This window comes from Phascolarctos cinereus, unplaced genomic scaffold, assembly GCF_003287225.1.
Source record: "Phascolarctos cinereus isolate Bilbo 61053 unplaced genomic scaffold, phaCin_HiC Scaffold_5;HRSCAF=322, whole genome shotgun sequence".
Classification (NCBI taxonomy): Eukaryota; Metazoa; Chordata; class Mammalia; order Diprotodontia; family Phascolarctidae; genus Phascolarctos; species Phascolarctos cinereus.
In genome coordinates, this window is record NW_027555958.1 from 100,923,268 (window position 1) to 100,945,887 (window position 22,620).

Genomic DNA, 22,620 nt, shown 5'->3' on the forward strand with positions numbered 1-22,620 from the left:
AAAATATGTATATTTGGCATGTAAGTGTGTGTGCATATACACATGAAAATATAGTTCAGAATCAAGAAATTTTAAAAAGTCAAAATTAGATTCCCATCAACTGGGGAATGGTTAATGGAATATTACTGCACTGTAAGGCACAGTGCATACAAGAATTCAGAGAAGAATGAAAGACTAGAACTGAGGCAGAGTGAAATTAGCAGAACCTAGGGAAAATACATGCATATACATACATACATATATGTGTGTGTTTATACATACATAGATACATATATATGTATATAACTTTAGCTACGTAAACAAGCAAAAAAAATTTCATACTGTGCAATTATAATGAATAACTGGTCCTAGAGAAGAATTTAGAAAAGTCGACCTCTCTCCCTTCTTTGAAGAGATAGAGTTATGGGGGTGAAATATTGCATATACAGTCTTATGGAGTTGTTGTGTTGGGCAGTTTAAGGAACTCTTATTTCTTCTTTTTTTTCTTGTTACAGGGGATAGCTTACTAGGTAGAGAAGGGGAGAGTGATATATTCAGAAATAAAGGTGACTTAAAACAGGGAACAATAAAAAGTGTTTTCAAAAAAGAAAGCTGTCAGAAACCTAATATTACTGCATCATAGGTATATGAATGATGGAGGGATAAAGGGAGGGAGGGAGAGAGAGAGAGAGAAAGGGAGAGGGAAAGAGTGAGGGAAGGAGAAAGAAAACACATTTATTAAGCAATCATTATGTTGCAGCCACTGTGCTAAGTTCTAGCAATAGAAATTGTATTGCTTGCTCCTCAATTCCCTTTATCCTCAGATCTAATTAGGGGAAATAATACATGAAGAGGAAATGGGAAATGGTAATGGGAAGAGGAAGGGTGCCTGTGTAGGGGCAGCTAATAAGGAGTCTTGAGAGAGTTTAGTGATGAGTAAGGTGAAGCATGGTTGAGACTCTTAATAAAATGGTGGTCCCAGAGAAAGAGTCCCCAGTGGGGGGGGAGTCCCAGTGTGAGGGGTTCTTGGGGTGGCAATTTGGCAAGCAAGGAGTCCAGAGAAAATCTGAGTGTGAATGAAATACATCATGAATACTTTGTCCAAGAAGAAAGTTTGAAGTACATCACACACACCACACACACACAAACATGCACGCATGCATATACACATACACACAATGTATTTGACTGTATCTTACTCAGCAAAAAAAACTAGTTATTGATGTTTGAGTCATTTCCGAAATCAGTTCTCCCCAATTCAATTAGATCACTAATTAATCAGAGCAAAGATCAAAATTAACCCCAAAATAAAAGAGAGAACAAGAAGTTACCACCAAAAATTATAGCAACTCCAAGCTGACCTGCTTAATCAAGCTGTGGACTCCCAGTGCATAAAATGGGCAAAAGTAAAGACTTTGACTCTGATTATCACCATTTTAGAGAAGCTTTATTTTTGCAAAACATATTCCAAGAGGCACTCTTCAGCCATCAAATCTACTTTAGCCATCAAACATTTAACTTTTTTAAAGAAAACATGCCTGCACACACATGCACACATACATGTTTGTGTCTATATACATTTATAAAGATATGCACACATACATACATATACACGTGTGTTTGTGTGTGTGTGTGTGTGTATGTGTATGGTGGTATAGTAGATAAAGTATTGATCTTGAAATCAGGAAGATTCATTTTATGGCCTGAAAAACTTACTAGCTATATGACCCTGGGCAAGTCACTTAACCTTGTTTTCCTCAGTTTTGTTACCTGTAAAAATAAGCTGAAGAAGGAAATGGCAAACCACTCTAGTATCTTTGCCTAGAAAATCCCAAATAAGGTCACGAAGTCAAACATGACTGACATAACTGAACAACAACAACAAATATCTATCTACACATCCACATCCACACATATGTATCTATGTATCTATCTTTGTATATATTCTGTTTAATCCAGATTTGAATAGGAAGAGTATAGGAAATGGCATAGTGATTTGAGTGATCTTAAGCTGCTTACTGCTTTTAAAATTCTGTCTTTTTAATAATACTGTTTTCCCCTTGATGGTATGTGACTATACATTATTGAATGTAATCAGATTAATAAAAATTATAGGTAACTGAAAAAGTAATAGACAGATATTTATAGTGGAGAGAGAGTGACTCTGCAACCTAATTAATGAGTCATTTTGCAAAAAGAAGAGGCATAAAGCACATATCAAAGATATATATCTTGAAGAAAAATGAAAGTGAGCTGATTAATATAGTAAAAGTGATTGATAATGGTGAAGGGAATCTTCATACTGATTAGGTCATAGATTTTTAAAGTATTAAAAATTAAAAGTATTAAAATACATATAAAATCCCTATTGGCAATAAAGTTTAGTTACAGTTTTTCTGTATCATGTAATTTTTATTCAAATATAAGAAGTGAACTAAATTTGTAGAAACTAATTTCAACCAATTGTACTATGACCCCATAACTTTCTCTTTCCTATACAACTAAAGCTTTTAGAAATCTGAATCATATTAATAAAAAGTAATTTTAATAAAATTAACTAGTAAGAACTTAAGTATTGATAATACTAATTACTGTTACATTTTGCACTATGTAAATGATAGCTTGAGTACCAATTAGTGAAGTTCCAAAAACTCACCACAAGATTTTCCACAGGGTATTAAATTCTTTTGTTCAGAACAATTCTCAAAAACCATCTTCTTCTTCTCAGTTATAGAAATGTTGGCGTATACATGATAAAAGAATTGCAGATCAGTGAAGTGATAAAGAAATAAAAATCTTGCTCAAATAACATGGTCATTACTAAAGAGAAATTTCAAATTGTGAATTTAATCAATCATGTTTTAAATATTCATTTAAAAACAATTAGTCTTTGCCACCTCATAAATCTGTATCCTACATATAAATCCTGGTTGACATTTCCTAGTCAATGACATTATCAGTGAATTTTGTTGATAATAGTACCTGTGTCAAAATCATTAAGTGATCATTATTACATTATTTGTCAGTATGCTAAATTACCTGAGTTGTAAATGAATGGTGAGGAAAAGCATTTATTAAGCATTTTTATTGTTATTGTTCAGTATATGTCTGACCCTACCTGACTTGTTCATGGAATTTTCTTGGTAAAGATATTGGAGTGGTTTGCTGGATCCTTCTCCAGTGCGTCCCCATTTTGCAGTGAGGACTTGAGGTAAATAGGTGCGAGGTGACTTACTGAGGGTGGCACAGCTAGTAAATGTCTGAGGGTGGATTTGAACACAAGTCTTCCTGATTCCAAGCTTTATCTTCTGCACCACCTAGCTGCCCCAAGCATTTACTATGTGCCAAGTACTGGGGATACAAATGATAAAGCAAAGTTTCAAAGAACTTATATTCTAATGAGGAAAAACAAATAAAAGGAAGTAAGGTGGGTCATTATGGTCCTAGAAGTTATAAGATGGTGAGTGGGAGGCAATTTGGGAAGTAGATTGACATGCCCCACATAGTAACAATGGCAGAGCTCATTTGATCATGTTAATTGTTCTAAAACAAGCAGAGCAGCAAATTACTAGGACAGAAGCTCCTCAAGGTCATAGTCTCTCACTTGTGCTACTACAGCGTTTTCAAAGGTTATGGAGGAGGCAGGGACGCAGAGGAGTGAATGAGGGTGTTATAATGAATCTGTTTTCATTTCTTAGATATGTGTTGTTACCGTTGTTGTTTAGTCATTTCAGTCATGTCTGAATCTTCATGGCCCAATTTGGAGTTTCCTTGGCAAAGATACTGGAACGTTTGCCATTTTCCTCTCCAGATGAGAAGCTAAGGCAGACAGAATTAAGTGATTTGCCCAGAGTCATATAGCTTGTAAGTGTTTGAGGCCAAATTTGACCTCCAGCCTTTCTGGCTCCAGACCTGGCACTTTATCCAATGGACCACCTAGATATTGCAGCTAGTCTATAAAATGAGCTCATGGCAAACCTGAAATACAGTTAGTTATCAGTAACTCCAAGGAAGAAAGATATGTGTTTTGAGGTATGCTGAATAAGATAATAACAAGAAAAAAACTGTGCTGGCCAACAGTCAACACGCATTTATTAAATGCTCTGTATATATACATACACACACACACACACACACACACACACACACACACACACACACACACACCCCCAATGTGCTAATTACTAGGGTTGCAAAAACAAAACAAAACCAGAAGAATGTAAATAATGGCCTTTGCCCTCAAGGAATCAGAGTCTAATGTGGAGATAACAGGTCAACAACTATGTACAAACCAGAAATATACAGGATAAATTGGAGGTAATTTCACAGGGAAGGTGCTAGCCTTACAGGGAACTAGGAGAAGCTTCCTGCAGAAGATGAGATTTTAGCTGAGCCTAAAAAGAAGCCAGAAGAGTGAGGAGACAGAGATGAAAAGAGAGAGAGAATTCCAAGTATGAGGGAGAGCCAGTGAAAATGCATGGAGTCAGGAGATTGTGTGCCTTGTGTGGGAAATCATAGAGCATGTGGAAGGGTAAGAAGTAAGAAGACTGGAAATGGAGGAGTGGGACAGGTTATGAAGGACTTTAAAAGACAGAGGATTTTATTTTGATGCTGGAGGTATTGAATGGAGGTGATTGAATGGAGGAGGGGGAGGGTGACATGATAAGATCTGTGCTTTAGGAAGATTACTGAGTAATGAGGAGATTCCGTGGAGAGAGACTTGAAGCAGGAAGATTAACCCCAGGCTATTACTTTATTCCTAGTGTGAGCAATGTTGTGATGGTTGAATCAACAAGACTTGGCAACAGATTAGATACGGGGGTGAGAGAGTGAAATAACTGTTTCACTGTGAGAATGGTAGTGTCCTCGACAGTAATAGAGAAGTTGGGAAAAGGGAAAGGTTTGGAGGGAAACTAGAATGAGTTCAGTTTCGAACAGGCTGTGTTTAAGATGTCTATGGGACTTCAAGTTTGAGATGACCAAGAAGCAATTGGAGGTTCTGGACTTGATTAGTGGTTAGGACTAGATCAATCGTCCTGAGAACCATTAGCAAAGACAAGATAACTGAAAACAGGAAACCTGATGTAATAAGCAAGCAAAATAATAAAGAAGAAAAGAGGTCCAAAGTCAGACATTTTGTGGACATCTGTCATTAACAGATCTGATCTGAAGGAAGATTCAGCAAAGTAGCCTGGAAAGGAGCAGTAAGACAGGTAGGAAGAGAATTGGGAAATAGCAGTATCATGAAAAACTAGAGAGAAGCGATCTACAGTATCAGAGGAAGGATAAGAATTGAGAAAAGAGAAGAGGCAAAAACATTTATTAAACACCTGCTATGTGCCCAATATTGTGCCAAGTGATTTGCAAATACTAACTCATTTGATTCTCCCAGCAATGATGTGGGGTGAGTGCTATTATTTTCTCCATTTTACGATTGAGAAAATGGAAGGTAGAGGTTAAGAGACCTGTCCAGGGTCACACAACAAAGTGACTGAGGTCACATTTGAACTTGGGTCTTCCTGACCCCAGACCTAGCACTCCATTTCCTGTGCCATTTGGCTGCCACTCAAAAATGGCCCTAAAGGCCATTAGATTGGGCAATTAAGACATTATTTGGTACTTTGAAGGGAACAGTTTCAGTTGAATAATGAGACTGGAAGTAGGACTACAGAGAGTCAAGAAGTGAGAGTATGTGTGTGCATATATATGTAGACACATACACATACATGTATGTATATATGTAAGTATATGTGTGCTTATATTATATACTACTTAATATATAATCATGGCACAACTCCCTTTCCAAAGAATCAGTGGAAGCAGAGTCAGTGGGTTAAATGAGAGAACAAAAGATTAATCCCTGTATTAAAGCCTATGAGAAAGAATTATAATTGTACCCCAAACTTTGCTGTTTTCTTGCAGATCTTAAGATCAAGAACAAGGAAATGTGTTATCATTATTTCTTCTTACCTCACTAATCCTGTATATTTCATTGTATAGTTAATCACATTTTCAGAATCTTTCCGGTAATCTCTTAGGACTCTGTATCACTTATGTCACCAGAAATCCATGTTCAATGAGATTTTATTACTTTTTCCCCTTCTCCTTACCAACCTCCTTCCTTTTACTCTGCCACATTAGAACCTCTGGCCGTCATTACCATCTAGACTGACATAAGTTAGCATGATAGCATTCTTAAGTCACCAAAATCTCTAGTTGTTTGTACTTAGTGACTCATAACAATTAATTTGTCTTCCTGACCTATCAACTTCTATTTAGGTCACCATAACTCTGGATGTGGTTTGAGGTGGGTCATATCTGTGATAAATCCGAAAGAAGTGACTACATGATATATTGTTTTTATACCGTACAAGAGTTTGAAGGTCATTTATGTCTTTTTAAATAGTGGCAACAGTGTTAGCTAGAAAAGCCAACGGCAAGTCTGTGTGTTCTCTCATCAAGTTAATAAAACTGCAAAATTATTGCCAAAAATATGTATCTAAGTTGTTGGCAAACCACATTTGTGAAAAAATAAATATCATTCCTGCTTATCTGAGTATGCAAGCGATCTAATTAGTGCCAGGATTGTAAAAGAAATAGCAGATGGCATTTGCTTGCTTTTTAAGGAAAGCATTTACTTTGCCTTTTGTTGGAAAATGGAGAGGAGCTCATGAGAATGCATTTCTGGAATTTCCTGATCCTTCTAATATCTGAGCCACTTAATGGTTTGCAAATATTTGAACAGGAATTTAAAAAGAAAAAACAAACTCCGTTAGATTAGTACTATTCCTATCACCATTTCAACTACTTATATCAATAACTTTTATTTTATTGTTCAGTTGTTTCAGTCATATCAATTTCTTTGTGCCCCCTTTTGTGTTTTCTTGGAAGAGATACTGGAGTGGTTTGCCATTTCCTTCTCCAGCTCATTTTACAGATGAAGAAACTGAACCAAACAGGGTTAAGTGACTCGCCCAGTGTCACACAGCTAGTAAATGTCTAAGGCAGGATTTGAACTCATATCCTCCTGACTCCAGACCTGGCCCTTTATCCACTGTGCACCTAGCTGCCCTTAAAAAATCATGGGGCCAATGCATATAAAACCCCTCTGCCCCTAATAATATAATATGGCCAACCAGCAAATCCTTGAACTCTGTATTTCATTTTTCCACCTCTGTGTAATGCTTGACCCATATTCCCTCCTCAAGAACCTTTAATAATCCTTAATCCTTTTCTTCTTTCTAGGCTTACCTCCTGGAAGCCTTTCTTGATTTTCTAGTGATTAGTGCTTCCTTCCTCTTTAAATTACCTTCTATTTACTTATGTACATTTATCTTCTCAATAGAATGAAAGCTCATTAAGGTCAAAGGTTTTATTTTCATCTCTGTATACCCTTCACCACTTAGCACAGCAACTTGCACGTCAAAGATATTTAATATGTGCTTGTTGACTTTAAATCAGGATATATAAAAATTGTTTAACTGAATGGTTAAATAATTCATACTTTTATCTTTAGGTTCACTTACTATGTTCCGACAAGTGTGCTGAGTGAAATAAAGTAGAAAAAGCTAGAAAGTGCCTGCTTTCAGTGACTTTACACCCTATTTTGGAGGACATAATACAGAAGAGAAAGTGCAGGATGCTTAAGAGAATACATAAGAATACTTAAGAGAAAGTTCAGGGAAGGGGGAAAAGCCTGGAATTCCTAAGGGTCTGCAGTGCATGTCCTCAGGGTAAATGTAATCCAGAAGGACATTAAGAGAAGTGACGGATGGCAGTCCTCCATTTATCCGGAAGATACAGAGTTTATGAGTCTCATTACACCCAAGTCAGGTGAACAGTCAAGAATCCAGGATGGATTTTGGGTGGCCCTACCTGGAACAGGGGAGAATGACAGAAATGGAGAAACAATGTCCCTTATTTGGAATCTAAAATTATGGAATTTTAAAGCATGAAGAGGCCTTTTAGATTGTATGGTATAGTTCTATAGTCTGTCCTTTTTCAGATTTCTTTGCAGCTGAAAGAGATTAAAAGATTCCGCTAAAATCAAATGCTTAGTGTCCTTACCCAGACTCAAAATACAGGATAAGACATATTTGGAAATGGCCAATGTTGGAATTTGTTTTGCTCAACAATCGTGTTTGGTCATAAAAAAAAGTTTAGTTTTAGGGAGAAGTTTAAGTTTATTGAAAGATCTATGCAGTTTCATAGATGTAGCCTGGCCTTTTGTCTTATTCCCATTCATAAAATAACATTAGATGTTATTGCTGGAGGAAATATTGTTAGAGATCAGTTACTCCAGGTCCCTCCTAGAATCATGGAATTTCAATTAGAAGAGACTTCAGAGACCATCTCATGGATTATGGGATCATAGATTTAGAGCTACAAAGGAACTTTGGAAGCCATAAAGCCAAATCACCTCATTTTGTAGATGAAGACATTAAGTGATTAAGTGACATACGTGTGTGTATTAGTGTGTGTTACATATAACATTTATAATACATATAATGTTATTTTCTATTTATATTTTATGTATCATTTTATACATATACACACATTACATTGAGAATTAGAAGTTAGAAAAGTTTGACTCAGATCACACAGATAGGGGGCAGCAGAGTCTTGACTATAACCCAGGTTCTCTGGCTTTGTTCAAGAGCATCGGTTTCTTTTCTATACAACAAACATTGAGCTGCTTTCCCGCTTTCCATCCTTCCTTTTCTACATATAACAGGATGGTCCTGTAAGTGTGCTGGTTGATGACTCTGTGGCAAGATATGAGAGGGAAAAGTTGTTAGTTTGTTTGTTTTCCATTCACAAAACTCTTTTGTTAACTAGTCTGATAGTGTGTCTGAAAACCCCTATCATTGCTGTTATTCTGTTGGAGTAATTCATTATTTCCACCAAAATCTACTTGAAATAGAACTATGTTGCCTGGGAAGTATACCACTTGGTTAACCCATTAGCACCCATTTTCATGGATTAGCTTATTTCATTAGCTACCCAAATATTATTTCTATGCTGATGATTTTCTTATATCTATTTATCTATCTCTAACCTCTCTTTTAACTTCCAGACTCCCATCTCCAACTGACCCTTGGATATCTCAAACTGGATAACTCCAATGTGTCCTAAACTAAATTCATTATTTACCAAAGCCTGTTAATTTGACCTGTGTAACATCTCTTGTATAAGTTCCCATCTCTGCCCTGATACTGCCACCACTGTGATGCAGATCCTCCTCACCTGATGTGGGGACTTCCATAACAGCCTATTCGTTGGTCTCCCTGCCTCAAGTTTCTTCCCCTTCCAGTCAATCCTCCACTCAACTGTCAAAGTGATATTCCTAAAGCTGGTCTGACCACATCATTCCCTGTTCAATAAACACCAGTGACCCCTTATAATTTCCAGGATCAAATATAAAATCCTCTGATATCCAAAGTCCCTCCTACCTTTCCAGTCTTGTTTTACTCTACTCACACTTATATATTTTGCAGTGCAGTGACACTAGCCTCCTTGCTTTTCCTCCCACAAGAAAATTTCCATACTCTGTTCATTTTCCTGGCTGTGCCCCATACCAAGAATTCCCTCTCTCCCTGTCTTTGCCTCCTGACATCCTTCATGTCCCAGATAAAATCCCACCTTCTACAGGAAGCCTTTCCTGATCACCATTAATGCTAGTGCTTTCTCTCTGTTGAGTATCTCCAGTTGATTGTTTATACCTTATTTGTGCATAGGTTTGGATTTTTTTTATTGTCTCCTCCATTAGTCTCTGAGCTTCCTGAGAGCAGCAACTGATTTGGGGTTTTGTTGTTGTTGTCTTTCTCTCTATCCTTATTGCTTAGCACAGTTCTTAGAGTTGTTTAACTGTTGACAGACTGAATGACTTTTGTATAGTGAGGAATAGAACACAGGAGATCAATGTTTTCATGAAAAGGAGGTTTGGATCACAGTAAACTCTCACAGAAGTCTTGTCTATGTGTACATTGTGGGATAGTGGCCAAACACTAGGCACTAGAAGTTTGGCAGAGGTCATCAAAAGAAGAGAGGAAATTCATTCTGAGAAGGACTGAGCTTTGAATGAAGTTGTATATGAGGCAAAATTAGAATTTTGTCTACTACCAACTCTGAGGCTTTAGAGGGTAAGGGAAATATGCCAAGTATATAATGAATGATCCTACACAAGATAAGAAATTAACCTCTCTTTCACATGAAACAACTATTTTATGATTATTCACATTGCCTTATTAAATAAAACACTCCTGTCCCCAAGAGGTTCTAGCCAAAGGCTACAGCTGACATTCAAAGATTAAAGTCTTTGCTCCATAGACTCAATCTTTTGAGTCCTGAGGAGCTGTACTGTTGTAAATGGACTTCCTTTGCCTGCTGGACTGACTGTATCCCCACCCCATTCCGTCATCAGCATTGTGGCTAGAAATGAGAATGTATGCTGTAGTCATTCTTATGTTAATGTGAGTGACTAGTTCCAGTTCCCAGTTCACAAAACAGGAACTGAACAAACCCTAACAGGAAGCTCTGTTTGTTTTTAAGCCAAATGAAAAAAGGTAAAGGGTGACAGTTCATGTTCTGTACTCCATTTGTCTATTCAAGCCTTCCACTCAATGTATAGAGTGAGTGGAATTGGTCAATTTGATTTGATATTACTTAGCTTTCCAAATATTTTTTCCAGAATTTAGAGGAGGAGCTATGGTGTGGTAGAAATACAAATGGTCCTGAACTCTAAAAAACTGGGTTTGCATCCTGGCTTCTTCTGTCTTCGTGATCTTGGGCATGCTATATCATTCTCTCTAGGTCAGTTTTCCTACCTATAAAGTGGCAAGAAAAAACTGGAGATGAACTAGATAACTTCTAAAGGTCTCTTCCGACTGTTCCTTGAATCTGTTTGGTAGTTGTTAGTTTTTCATTTCTTCATATATATATATATATATACACACATATACAGATATGTATTTTATATACATATCTGTATATACATATATCTTTTAAGAGAATGTCATACATGTATTTGGGGTTTATTATAGTCTTTAAGTTGACTCAGAGGTGTCTTCTAAATACCACAGGATTCCCAGAAGGCATTTTTAAGTTTGTTTTTAATATTAAGTCCATTCTCCCTTTAAAATAAAATAGGAGCAGTTACTGAAAACAAATTCATTTAAATGCCAAAAGGTTTGAACCCAAACTTAATTTGTAAAGACTAGCTATCAAGAGTGGTAAAAAGATGAGTTCTTATTACTGTCTGAAATGTATATGGAATTTTTAAAAATAAATTTTTTATAACTTATATGCTTTTATTAAACCCAAATGATTGGTTCAGCTTACATAAGAAAAGTAAAAATAGGCCTGCCTTCAGGCGATATTTGTCACACAATTTACCTTGCTACAGTGAATGGCTCTTTTCTCTGTTCATTGTATTCAATATGGTGAGAGCTGAGAGCTGCATTTTTTATAGTTTTAGTCATCACATGACCTAATTTCCGTGGCATGAACCATCTGAGAAATTTCAGCGTCTTTGGGCATTTGCAAAGAGTTGCTGTTTCTCAAGGACAGCACAAGTTTAAGCTCCTGTCTGTTCTGTGCAGCTCTCCCAGCGAGCAATCAGTGATCAACGTCATCCTCTTTCTTTTTGCCACCTAATATAGCTTTCACAGCAGTTTTTCCGGGTTCACTGCATCTCTCTTTGCTTTGTGGTTTAGCTGTGCTGTGAGATGCAGCCTGACTTGTTCTCTTCCACAGTCCACATCCTGCCTTTCAGCTACTGCTGCTGATGATGTCTGGCTTCTGAGACACAGAGCTGTGATTTTATTGGCTGGCCCTGGAGAAGGCTAGCCTGCCTGCCTAAAGGAAGATGAATGCTACTAGTTCTGTTTCCTTTTGATGCTGCTCTGACCCACACAAAAAAAAATGTTTTCTCAGGAGCTGGCTCAGAAAATCAAGGGATACCAGGAACAGATTGCCTCTTTGAATTCTAAGTGCAAGATGTTAACAATGAAAGCTAAGCATGCTACCATGCTGTTGACAGTGACAGAAGTAGAAGCGCTTTCAGAAGGAATGGAGGACCTGGACACTGAGCTCCTCCCAACGCATCCCACACATCCCTCAGTGGTTATGGTAAGGACCAAGCTGGTATCATTGTCCTCTCCTATTAGCAGTACTACAGTCTCTCTCTCTGTTGCTTTGCTTGGGTAGAGCCAATGCCCACATTCCCCCTCTCTGTGCCTGGCTTCACCACTCTACCTTGGATGTTGCAGATTAGAATGGACTGAGAGTTCTTCATTAACTTTCTATGGCTACACTTGTGTTGTGACTGAGCTTTTACACTGCAACTAGTGGGCTTGCAATGAAGTTATATGGTGAAGAAAGGGATCAGTGTGATTTGAGTCTGCTCAATTAATAATATTTATAACCAACACTTAGGATGTTCAGTGTCTGTCTCTAATTATGCATGTTGACTTCTATGTACATTTTAAAATAATGTTTTGTGTGGTGGCTGGTTTATTTGGGGGAGGAAATCTGATAACAAGTTTTTTTATATTCTCTCTGATGTAATACATGATGGTAATTTCTGTACCCTTTTTGGTTGTAATAAACCCAATTTTATTAAGAATTAGAAGAAATTGTTATTATAAGGAGAGTTACAATATAGAAGATGAAAAGAAATAAACTCCATTAAGTTCTGTTCTGCAACATTCAATATCTCACACTCACCCCAGTACAAAATTACTGGCAATAATTTAATTAGCTATTGTGACTTTTGACATTTTTTTTAAAATACAATAGTTATCATTTAACATTTGGCCTTAACTTTTTTGTGTCATATATTGCTTTTGGATACCCTTCAGTTTCCTAGATTATTGTTAGAATTATGAGATGATCCAGAAAAATTTAATTCTGTTTCATAGACCCTCTATAGTTGCATGGAACAAGGTAATTCTAGCCTTTATGAACAACAATAGTTTAAAAAATTAGAGAATATTAGTTAGCTCTAAAATTTAATAGTGTAATATCCAACATCTTTGTTGGTTCAACTAGTGGCCATATGCATCCCATCAATCATAGAATTGAATCTTCCAAATTCTTAATATAAAATGGATCCCCAAAACTGTATCTCAGGAATTCTAACATTACCTGTAATTTTACAAGTTTTGATTTGCACCTAATTAGCCTTTTTTGTTGACATGTTCCTGTCCTTTGGGCTTGCATTTCCTGTGACAGATGACTGCGGGTCGCTGTCACACGCTGCTTTCACCTGTCACTGAGGAATCTGGGGAGGAGGGAACCAACAGTGAGATTTCCTCTCCACCTGCCTGTCGCTCTCCTTCACCTGTGGCTAATACAGATGCTTCTGTTAACCAGGTACCTCCTACTTGGCACTCACTCTGGACAGATGCAGGACCCCATCCTGGGTATTTTGCAAGCTGTTTCTATGCTTGTGGATTGATTGATTTGAATACCATTATGGTTTTTTTGTTGTTGTTATTGACGATGGGCACAATATCATTTATTAACGCAAAGCATGACTGCCTTGTGAAATTCATTTCATAACTTGGAAAATCACCTTAACTGTCTCTTTGAAAGTGAGATGAAGAAAAACTACATTCCTGGAAGTGAAAGCATTGTGAAGAGCTACTAAATGCTATATGAAGGCCTCACTTTCTATTTATCTATGTATAATGGATACTGTATCCTAACAGAGAATGAGGTGGTATGACATACTTATTGTTACTGATTTAACTACCACTGTGACTGCCATTGTTTTCCTCACAAGCATTTTAAAAATTACAATTAATTATAATTTAAATTATAATTAATTATAATAATATTAATTTGAGATTTTATATATTCTAAATATGACCAAAGTAAGAATAATAACTCACAATATAATGCTTTAAGGTTTACAGATCACTCTGCTCACAACATACCTGTGGGGTAGGTGGTTCAAGTATTCTTTTATACATTGAGGAAATTGTTCATGTCAGAGATTGTGATCAAATCTACATCTCCTAATTCTTAGGTCAACTCTCTTTCTACTACAAGACTCTTTTTTTTGTAACACATGCTAATATTATATGATCATGATTTGGAAACTCAACAACAACTTTAGAATTTTTTTTAAGGGAGCAGGGTCTACTCCTGGTGTGGAAATTAACTCAGATAATCAGTTCATCTGCAACTTCTAGTCTTAGATTGTTGCTGAGACATCAAGTGGCTTGGACATATTCCCAAACTAGTATGGTCAAGAGGTAGGACTTGAACCCAGGTCTTCCTTATTCTGGTGCCAATTCTCTCATCTATGGTATTACAGTACCCTGGAAGATTTTACAAGAGCTTACATTCCATTGACTTAGCCTTTTAGAATCTAAGGCCACCTCTATGGTAATAAGATATTGGTGGAAAGACTTTAGTGAAAGATGGAAAATTTATCCTTTTTCTTAAAATGTTGCATTTTACACACAGTCTACCTCAAATTTAAATCTCTTGGTATTCATTTTTTTATAATTTTTATCATTGTTCGATTTGTCATAAAGTTTCATGGAACTAGTAAAATGACATGATAGAACTAAATTATTTCCAAACTTTCTTCCAGTATTAAGATTCTCTGAGTTGTTTGAAATAAAGAGTATTTTTGTTCTCAAGTACTTCTTGAGTTATATGGGGTGAAGTAGATTGGGCTTAACTAGAGTCCAAAATGATGATCATCTGTATTATTTTGATGCAGTTTTAAGTATGTAATTAAAAATTACTACAATCAGTGTTTGGATTATACTGATGGGAAATTAGGAATTCTTGGCTAAATCTATATAATATCAAATATCCAGATTAAATCCAAAAGTAAATTTACTCCAACAACTAGGTATTTTCCTATGCATCTGAATATTTGGACAGATCCAAATAATTGGCTTGAATCTCTGGTTTTCATCTATACTAGGAAATATATAGATAGCTCCTTGGTGTGTTTCACAACATTTTCCAAGATCTATTAGCAAGACCATTTCTCCTCAGCTATTTTAATATAAATTGCACATAATTTAAAATAGTTACATATTTAAATCATTAAATGATGTGGACCAGTAGAAAGAGCATTCATTCTGGAGTCAGAGGACCTAGGTTCATATTTTACCTCTGCCACATTAGCTGTATGACCCTGGGGAAATTATTTAACTTTCTTGTACCTCAGTTTCCTCATCTGTAAAATGAAGAGGTTGGATAAGATCCCTTCTGTGAAGTCCCCTTCTAATTCTATAATCCTCTAATCTTGTTCATTTCCCCATATTCTGTGGGGATTGGCAAAAATAAATAAATTTTGTTTCCTACTGATAAGTAGCATTACTGTTTAATTTTTGTTTTTATATCTACAGTGCCTAGTACATAGTTCATAATAAATATTATGAACAACACTGCCTTACCACTGTGAATATGTATTTGGCTATATTTGAAATTGAAAACTGTTTTAAATATGGTGAATGAGGCAGCCCTGGACAAAATTGTAAAACAGGAAAAAAAATTCTCTTGATCTTAATCAGTACTCCATTCCACTACCCACCCCCATTACCCATTCCTACCTAGAGAATTTCCCACCATTCACCCGCTCATTTTGCAAAACCTATTTTCATACTTTTTATTCTAGAGTATAAATGAATAATAGTGTGATAAAGTATTGTTCACACACACACAGTATCTACATTTTAGTAAGGATGAAATATCTAAACCAAATGGGTTTAAGCTCTATTTTAAGCATCAACCAATATGTATGGGGGTGATGATGGTTGTCAGTAAGTTGAAAAGTATTTATTGTGATATGTGAAAATTATGCTAAGCATTAGGGACACAAAAAAGACAAACCATGGTCCCTGCCCTCAGGGAGGTCACATTCTAATGGCAAAGACAACATGCAAACAACCACAAATGGACAAGACATATAGATATATACAGTGTAAATTGGAGGTAGTTTCAGAGGGAAGCCATTCATTCACACTGAAAGGTGGGAGTGGGGAATGGGAAAGGTCTATTGCACATGGTGGGGATCTAAGCTGAATCTTGAAGGAAGCCGGGGAAGCTAGTAGGCAGATCCTAGGAAGGAAAAAGTCCAGGCATTGGGGAGCAGCCAGACTCCCAGAGTTGGAACTTAGATTTTGCAGTATAAAGGACAATAAGAATTCCAGGCCAGTGACACTGAAATATAGAGTATATGGAGGGGAGTAAAGGGGAAGAAGACTGGAAAGATAAGAAAGGACCAGAATATGACCAGTTTTGAAAACCAAACAGGAATTTTTAAAATTAAGTCCAGGATAAAACAGGGAACTACTGGAGTTTTTGAATAGGGGAATAACATGATCAGACTTGTCCTTTAATAAAATCCACTTCAGGTAAATCAGAGGAGATAAGGGGATATATATGAGAGATGTTGCAAAGGCAGAAATGACAGAACATAGCACCAGATGGAATGTACGGGGTAAGATTGAGGCATCTAAGATGACACCTGTATTGTGACCCTGGTGATGAATGATATATTTCTTGATACATTGGGACAGGAGGAAATTTGCCCGTAGGACTCATTTGCTTATGTGGTAGGCCCATCTTCTAAAGTATACCTGTATGTATATATGTAAATATGTATGTGTGTGTGCATACGCACATATGTCCCATTAAGAGACAACCCAATACCTAGAATGGCCTGTCTTTTTTAGATGGGTTGTGAAACTTGGGGTACCCTCGGCTACCACCTGAATTTAGACCCTTCAGGAGGAAGAAGGGACGGCGAGGTTCATTCATTCACTAATTCATTTATTCATTAATGAATTAATCTTCTATTGCATAGTGTATTATTCACTGGGTGTGATATAAATTTTAAATAAAATTCTGTTCAATAGCAAAACCACACACCAGCAGTTAGAGGAGACATATTAACTTGTCCCTTCCTGTTTCTACACATCTTGACCTTGAGTAACAGAGTTTTTCATTCTTTCTAATATTTCTCAGCACATGGTAATGGCCTGTGTGTGCATTTAAAAAAAAAAAAAAGGAAAACATATGTCATTCTATATAAAAGAGGCACTCTGGAATGGTAGACAGAGTACCAGCCTCAGAGCCAGGAAGACTTGCATCAGTCATCACTCACATCTATAGGCTGTATAACCCTAGGCAAGTCACTTAATTTTTCTGTGCTATGGATAACTTTCTGAAATTGTAAGCTTTGGAGAAGATGTAATGTATTTTGGTAGAGAAAGGTAGTCATTCTAGGAATTATCTATGGCAGTAAAATCACAGGTCAAGTCCCTCTATACCATGATATTAACACCACCAACATCACCAAAATTTTGTTCAAAACCTAGTAGAGAGACATAAAAAGTTCAGTTCTTAAGTCGACATGTCTATAATATAAAGCCTTGATATAAATTATCTCATCATATCACCCTTTTAAATCTTCATAACAGCCTTCTAAGACAGGTGTTACAGTTATTATTCTGATTTTACAGAGACTGAGATGTATAGACTAAGTGACTTACCAGTGGGCACGTAGCTAGTAGATCTCAGTGGCAAGATATAAACCCAGTAATTATTCTTCTAAATACTATATCCGTGAATCTTAAATTCTTTCCAAAACTTTTTATTAACTAAAATGTACATTCTTATCCTAAAATTTGTTTTCTGCAAATGTTGACTTTAGAAAAATATTGTGGAAACAATTCTATTTTGAAAATTTTACTTAAGCATTATTTTCATCTAAATAGTATATGTAGTCACTATAGCTTATAGATTCATGTATTGAAAACAAACAAATCATAAATCCTCCATGTTTGTAAGCAAATTATATCCTTGTACAGAAATATGAGTTAATGGGGAAAGGGTGCAGAAATATTACATAATATCTGTTGCATGATGCCTACTGAATTTCAGTCTGAGACTACAGAGAGCATTTTCATAGTAATTAATCTTAAGCATTAGTACTCAGGCTGAAAATACTTTAAAAATCACCCAGAACTGAAGTTCATTATTCTAAGTCAAAAATAGCAGTTTCTTAATAGTTGCAGCTGTTACAAAGGAAAGAGGGTTGGTGTACTTGTTCTAAGTAAACTTAAATTAAATAGCTGACCCATCCCCACTCACAAGTCATATTAACTGTAGCTATTAGCCAACTTATACCAATAACTAGGTTTATTCTCAGACAGAGGCAACATGACAAAAGCAGAAATTCAGCAAATACCTGGCATTCTTTTGAAACACACTTGGGTTCTATCTTAACCGAAAAGCAAAGTAGAGGGATAAGAAAAAGGTGTTTGGGGCCTGAATTTCTGAAACTTTTCTCTCTGACAATTCAGCAAGCTTTGTAATTATCCATTCTCCTAATTTAAGAATTTGCAGATGTCATGGTACATTTCTTAATGATAGGTCTTAAGGACCTTCAGTACCTAGAATATTCAAATTAACTGAGGTCTCCTACTTACTTTACTGAGTTTATATGAGTCTATGAACTCTGTCTCTAAGTATACCCAAATAAATCCTTTTTTTATAAAGTGGGATCAGAACACAATTTTGACAAATTTGAAATTGCATGCATGTCTAGACTAGAACTTTCATGGCAAAATGCTTCATTCAGTCTCAAGACCAAAGACTTTGATAAGACGTATTTGAGAAAACAGCTATTATAAGGGTACTGCTAACTGTAGCACTATATATATTAAAAATGAAATGTGCTCTTCCTCCATGCATCTCATAAAAGTATATCAGAGCTCCAACATAAACAATAAGTCAGAAAAATAGTTTATTGTTTTTGTTTTGGGATTTTTTGTTAAGGGTGTTTATTATTTGTTAAGGATATTTATGAGCCTTTTTATAGGAAATATTTTATTTAAAGTAATTGGCTAATTACTTTAACACCATTTAAATGTGATAAAACTAAATCACACATATTTCAAACCTCAGGCATAGATTAAAGCATAGATTAAAAACTTCATCATATAGAACAGCTTGAAAATTTATGAATTTGCAATACATGCCAAAAAAGGAAAACTTAAAATTTTCTATTTTGAGACTTCCTTTGAGCTGTTGACACTATATCCGTGTTGCACAGAACTTATTCATAAGTAACTGTTAGCAAATTCACTAATTATATTCATATATGTGATTCTATTATGAATGGTAAATGTTTTATTAAACTGAGTTCAGTTGTTTATTCACGTCATTTATAAGGCAGAGATAACGTCCTGGAATAAATACTACTTGTATAAATTGTGTTTCCTAGCAAAGAGAAAGTCATAATGTACAGAACGGCCATTCTCAGTAAGATACAGTCTTTTAGAACAATGAATGGTTATCCTTCCCAATAAATTAAGAAATAAGGCAATTCATAATTAATTTCCCAATACATATTTTCTGTAAGGGTATTAGCCCAAATTTGATTTTATCTGTGACACATTTGTCACATTTTATTTGTGACACATATGCAGTCATCCACATTCCTATGTTATCTGTCCACTTACAGTTAACTTCTGTTTTTAGCATCAGTGAGGGAGGCCAACGAAATTAGTCATTCAAAAAGTTCCTGTCCATTTGGCTTTATCATGCATTATTCTGTTACTGGATTAACTAAAGGGCTTTTTTCCAGTTTCCTTTTGTCTGGTACTAACTCCTCCTTTGAAAAGGTGAGAGAAACAGACCTTACTCAGCCTAGAACATCCCATTACCTATTGAACCAGCTGAGCTAGGCTATTATTTAGCTCTTCCAGATCAGAAACCTTCACCTTGAACTCATTTCTCAGGATGAATGTGTGTTAGAAGTGCTATTCAAAGTTTGGAAGAGATATGGGAGGAAGTAGTCACTCTAAGGAGTCACCATTTTTAACTGAGAGATCAGAACTCATGAAGCATAGATTTAGAGCTGGAAGAGATGTCAGAAGCCATCTTGTCCAACTTCTTCATTTTACTCTTGAAACAATTAAAGCCCACAGACATTAGTGATTTGGTTGAGGTCACAAAGGTAGTCAGAAACAAATGTGGGATTTGACCTCTTTCAGCCTATAAATCAACATTATTTTTTGCTGTATCAGATCCTAGACTATTTCCTAGAACAAACCCAAGAGAAGGTGACTAGTACAAATAGATATTACAAAGGTAAATCTGCCATATTGTTTCTAGATACTTTTTTTGGTTAACTTTTTTTTCATTATTAGGTAAATAAGGGAATGATCCATAAATACCAAGGCAATTAAATTTGTTTTGTTCTTGTCATCTCAAACAAAGATGATGGATTTCAATTTGTTGAATCAATCAATGAAAAGATCTGCTGCAACCAGGAGTACAAAACTGACAGGATTTAGGATATTTATAAGATTACTTCCAATTTTCCCTAGTCCGATCTCCTCAAGCTCTTTCCTATATCTCATCAAGTTTGATGCCTTCATAGGCACTTCCAGGGCTGGATTGAAAGAGAGAGTGTGCACAACATAATTTATTTTGCTGTAGCATATTTTGCTTTGTTTTATTAAATGTTAAAACATCTCAATTAATTTTGTCACTTCTAAGTACACTGAGTAAGCAATGAACTTGGTGACCTAGTCTGTTGCTTCTTCTGCGTACTTGTATATCAGAGGGAAATTATCTTTTTTGTTGTTAAGTCATTTATTTAGTCATGTCCAACTCTTGACCACATTTTTTCTGGACATTTTTTCTAGAGTGATCTACCATTTTCTTTTCCAGAGTCCCCATTTTACAGTTGAGGAAGCTGAGGTAAACAGAGGTTAAGTGACTTGCCCAAGGTCACATAGCTAGTAAGTGTCTGAGGGTAGGTTTGAACTCAGGTCCTCCTAACTCCAGGCCCACCACTCTATCCATTGCTCCACTTAGCTGCCTAGAAGTCATCTCAGGAAACACAAATTTAGTCATGATAATTAGAATAGAAATTATCCATCACTGACAAAATCTGAAAGAAAAAATTGACCTGGATTTAATAGTATTTGAAAAGAGGGAGAAACCCTTTTGCAAATATTTTTTTTTTCAATAGAGGAAGCATAGTATAGTGGATAGTGTACCAGCTTTAAAGCCAGGAAGACCTCGATGTATGCTTGGCCTCTTCTACATGCAAGCCCTGGAACCCTGAAAAAGTCAGTAGCCTCCCTACTGCTTTTGGCCACTTTAAAATTTTAAGCTGCAGAAAAGGTACCAACCTGCATTGATAGAGGTAGTTCCCTCACCTGGGGGTTCCCTCTTCCTATTCTCTTAAATGAGGCAAATTTTAAAGTGATTTAAGTCATAATCTAGTAAAGAAAATAAAACGATAAACAGAGAAAATTTTAGCTCAATCCTCTGCTGCTCTAATTCAATTCACCACATTTATTGATCACCTATAATAGGCAAAGGACTGCACTAGATGCTATAAAAACAGTGTAGTATATTAGTTGGAGGATGGGTTAGATACAAAGATGATGACCTTCAAGAATATTGTGCTTTAGAGCTGAAAAAGAACTTAGATAGCAACTAGTTCAACCTTTTAATTTTGCATACACTCCACTAATCACTATAAAAGTAAGCAAGTCACTTCTATTCTCCATGATTTCATTTTATTAAATAGTAAATGAAGATTTCTGCTGCAAGATAGGATGTTATTTTTTAAGAAAAACCAATACTCAGAGACCCTCTTTACAGGGTTACATTGACCTGATATCCCATAATTATATATGGTACCACAAAAGAATAGCAACTCACTACTTATTCTGTTATTACAAAAATACAGAATCCATTCCCTCCCCTGATAGCATATAGGGCATGTTCACAAAGTGCTCCATCTTTCTTTTGAATGCAATGTTGTGCTTCACAATCGTAGGACATTGCTTATTACCAAGCCTTATCTGCTGAACAGTTGCAGAATGATGCTGCCAGAATTCAAGCCAGCACATCATCAACTCAGGAGTTCTATGACCCAGGGCTAGAGTCATCTACCAGTGCTAAACTGGACGATTTGCAGCGTTCATGGGAAACCCTAAAGAATGTGGTAAGTCATTGAGCATATTGAATTATAGGTATGTTATCAATTTGGCAATTGTATTGTGAAATAAATGTATATACTTTCTACACCAGATATACAACATTGGGTTTCAGAGGCTAAAAAAAAGTGAAGAAATAAATGTTGTAATCAGGATGATAAGGGCTTGTGGAGATATTTGGTAATATCCCTTTTCTTATTTAGATCAGTGAAAAGCAGCGTACTCTCTATGAAGCTCTGGAACGCCAGCAGAAATACCAAGACTCTCTTCAGTCTATTTCTACAAAGATGGAGGCTATTGAGGTGAAACTGAATGAAAGTCTAGAACCTAGCAAGAGTCCAGAAAGCCAGATGGCTGAACACCAGGTAAAAAAAATTAGCTACGACTTTCGTTTTCTAAATGATTGAATAGGTGCATAGTTATAGTTTGTCTAACAGGCTCAGGAAATGAGACTGAATTTTTTTTCTTAGTATGCTACTTCTTTGTAGAGCAAGAAGGTATTCCATAGCATATTTCTTACCTCTCAAGCTATGAAGTGAAAGCAAAGTCAGGGAGGAAAGACAAGTGTAATCTCCAATAAAAACTGCAATTGTAGGTATTTTGATCTATTTTTAAAGCCTCACTTAATTTTCACCAAAATACG

At 36.0% G+C, this 22,620-nt stretch overlaps 1 protein-coding gene across 1 annotated transcript in view; it reads left to right on the top strand.

Annotated features, from left to right (window-relative positions):
- The window catches only part of SYNE1 (spectrin repeat containing nuclear envelope protein 1), a 560,807-nt gene that overhangs the window by 383,381 nt on the left and 154,806 nt on the right, over nt 1–22,620 (top strand). Inside the window, 4 exon segments of the mRNA XM_078155071.1 lie at nt 11,914–12,108; nt 13,213–13,353; nt 21,818–21,985; nt 22,181–22,342. Coding sequence (XP_078011197.1) covers nt 11,914–12,108; nt 13,213–13,353; nt 21,818–21,985; nt 22,181–22,342 — 666 coding nt within the window.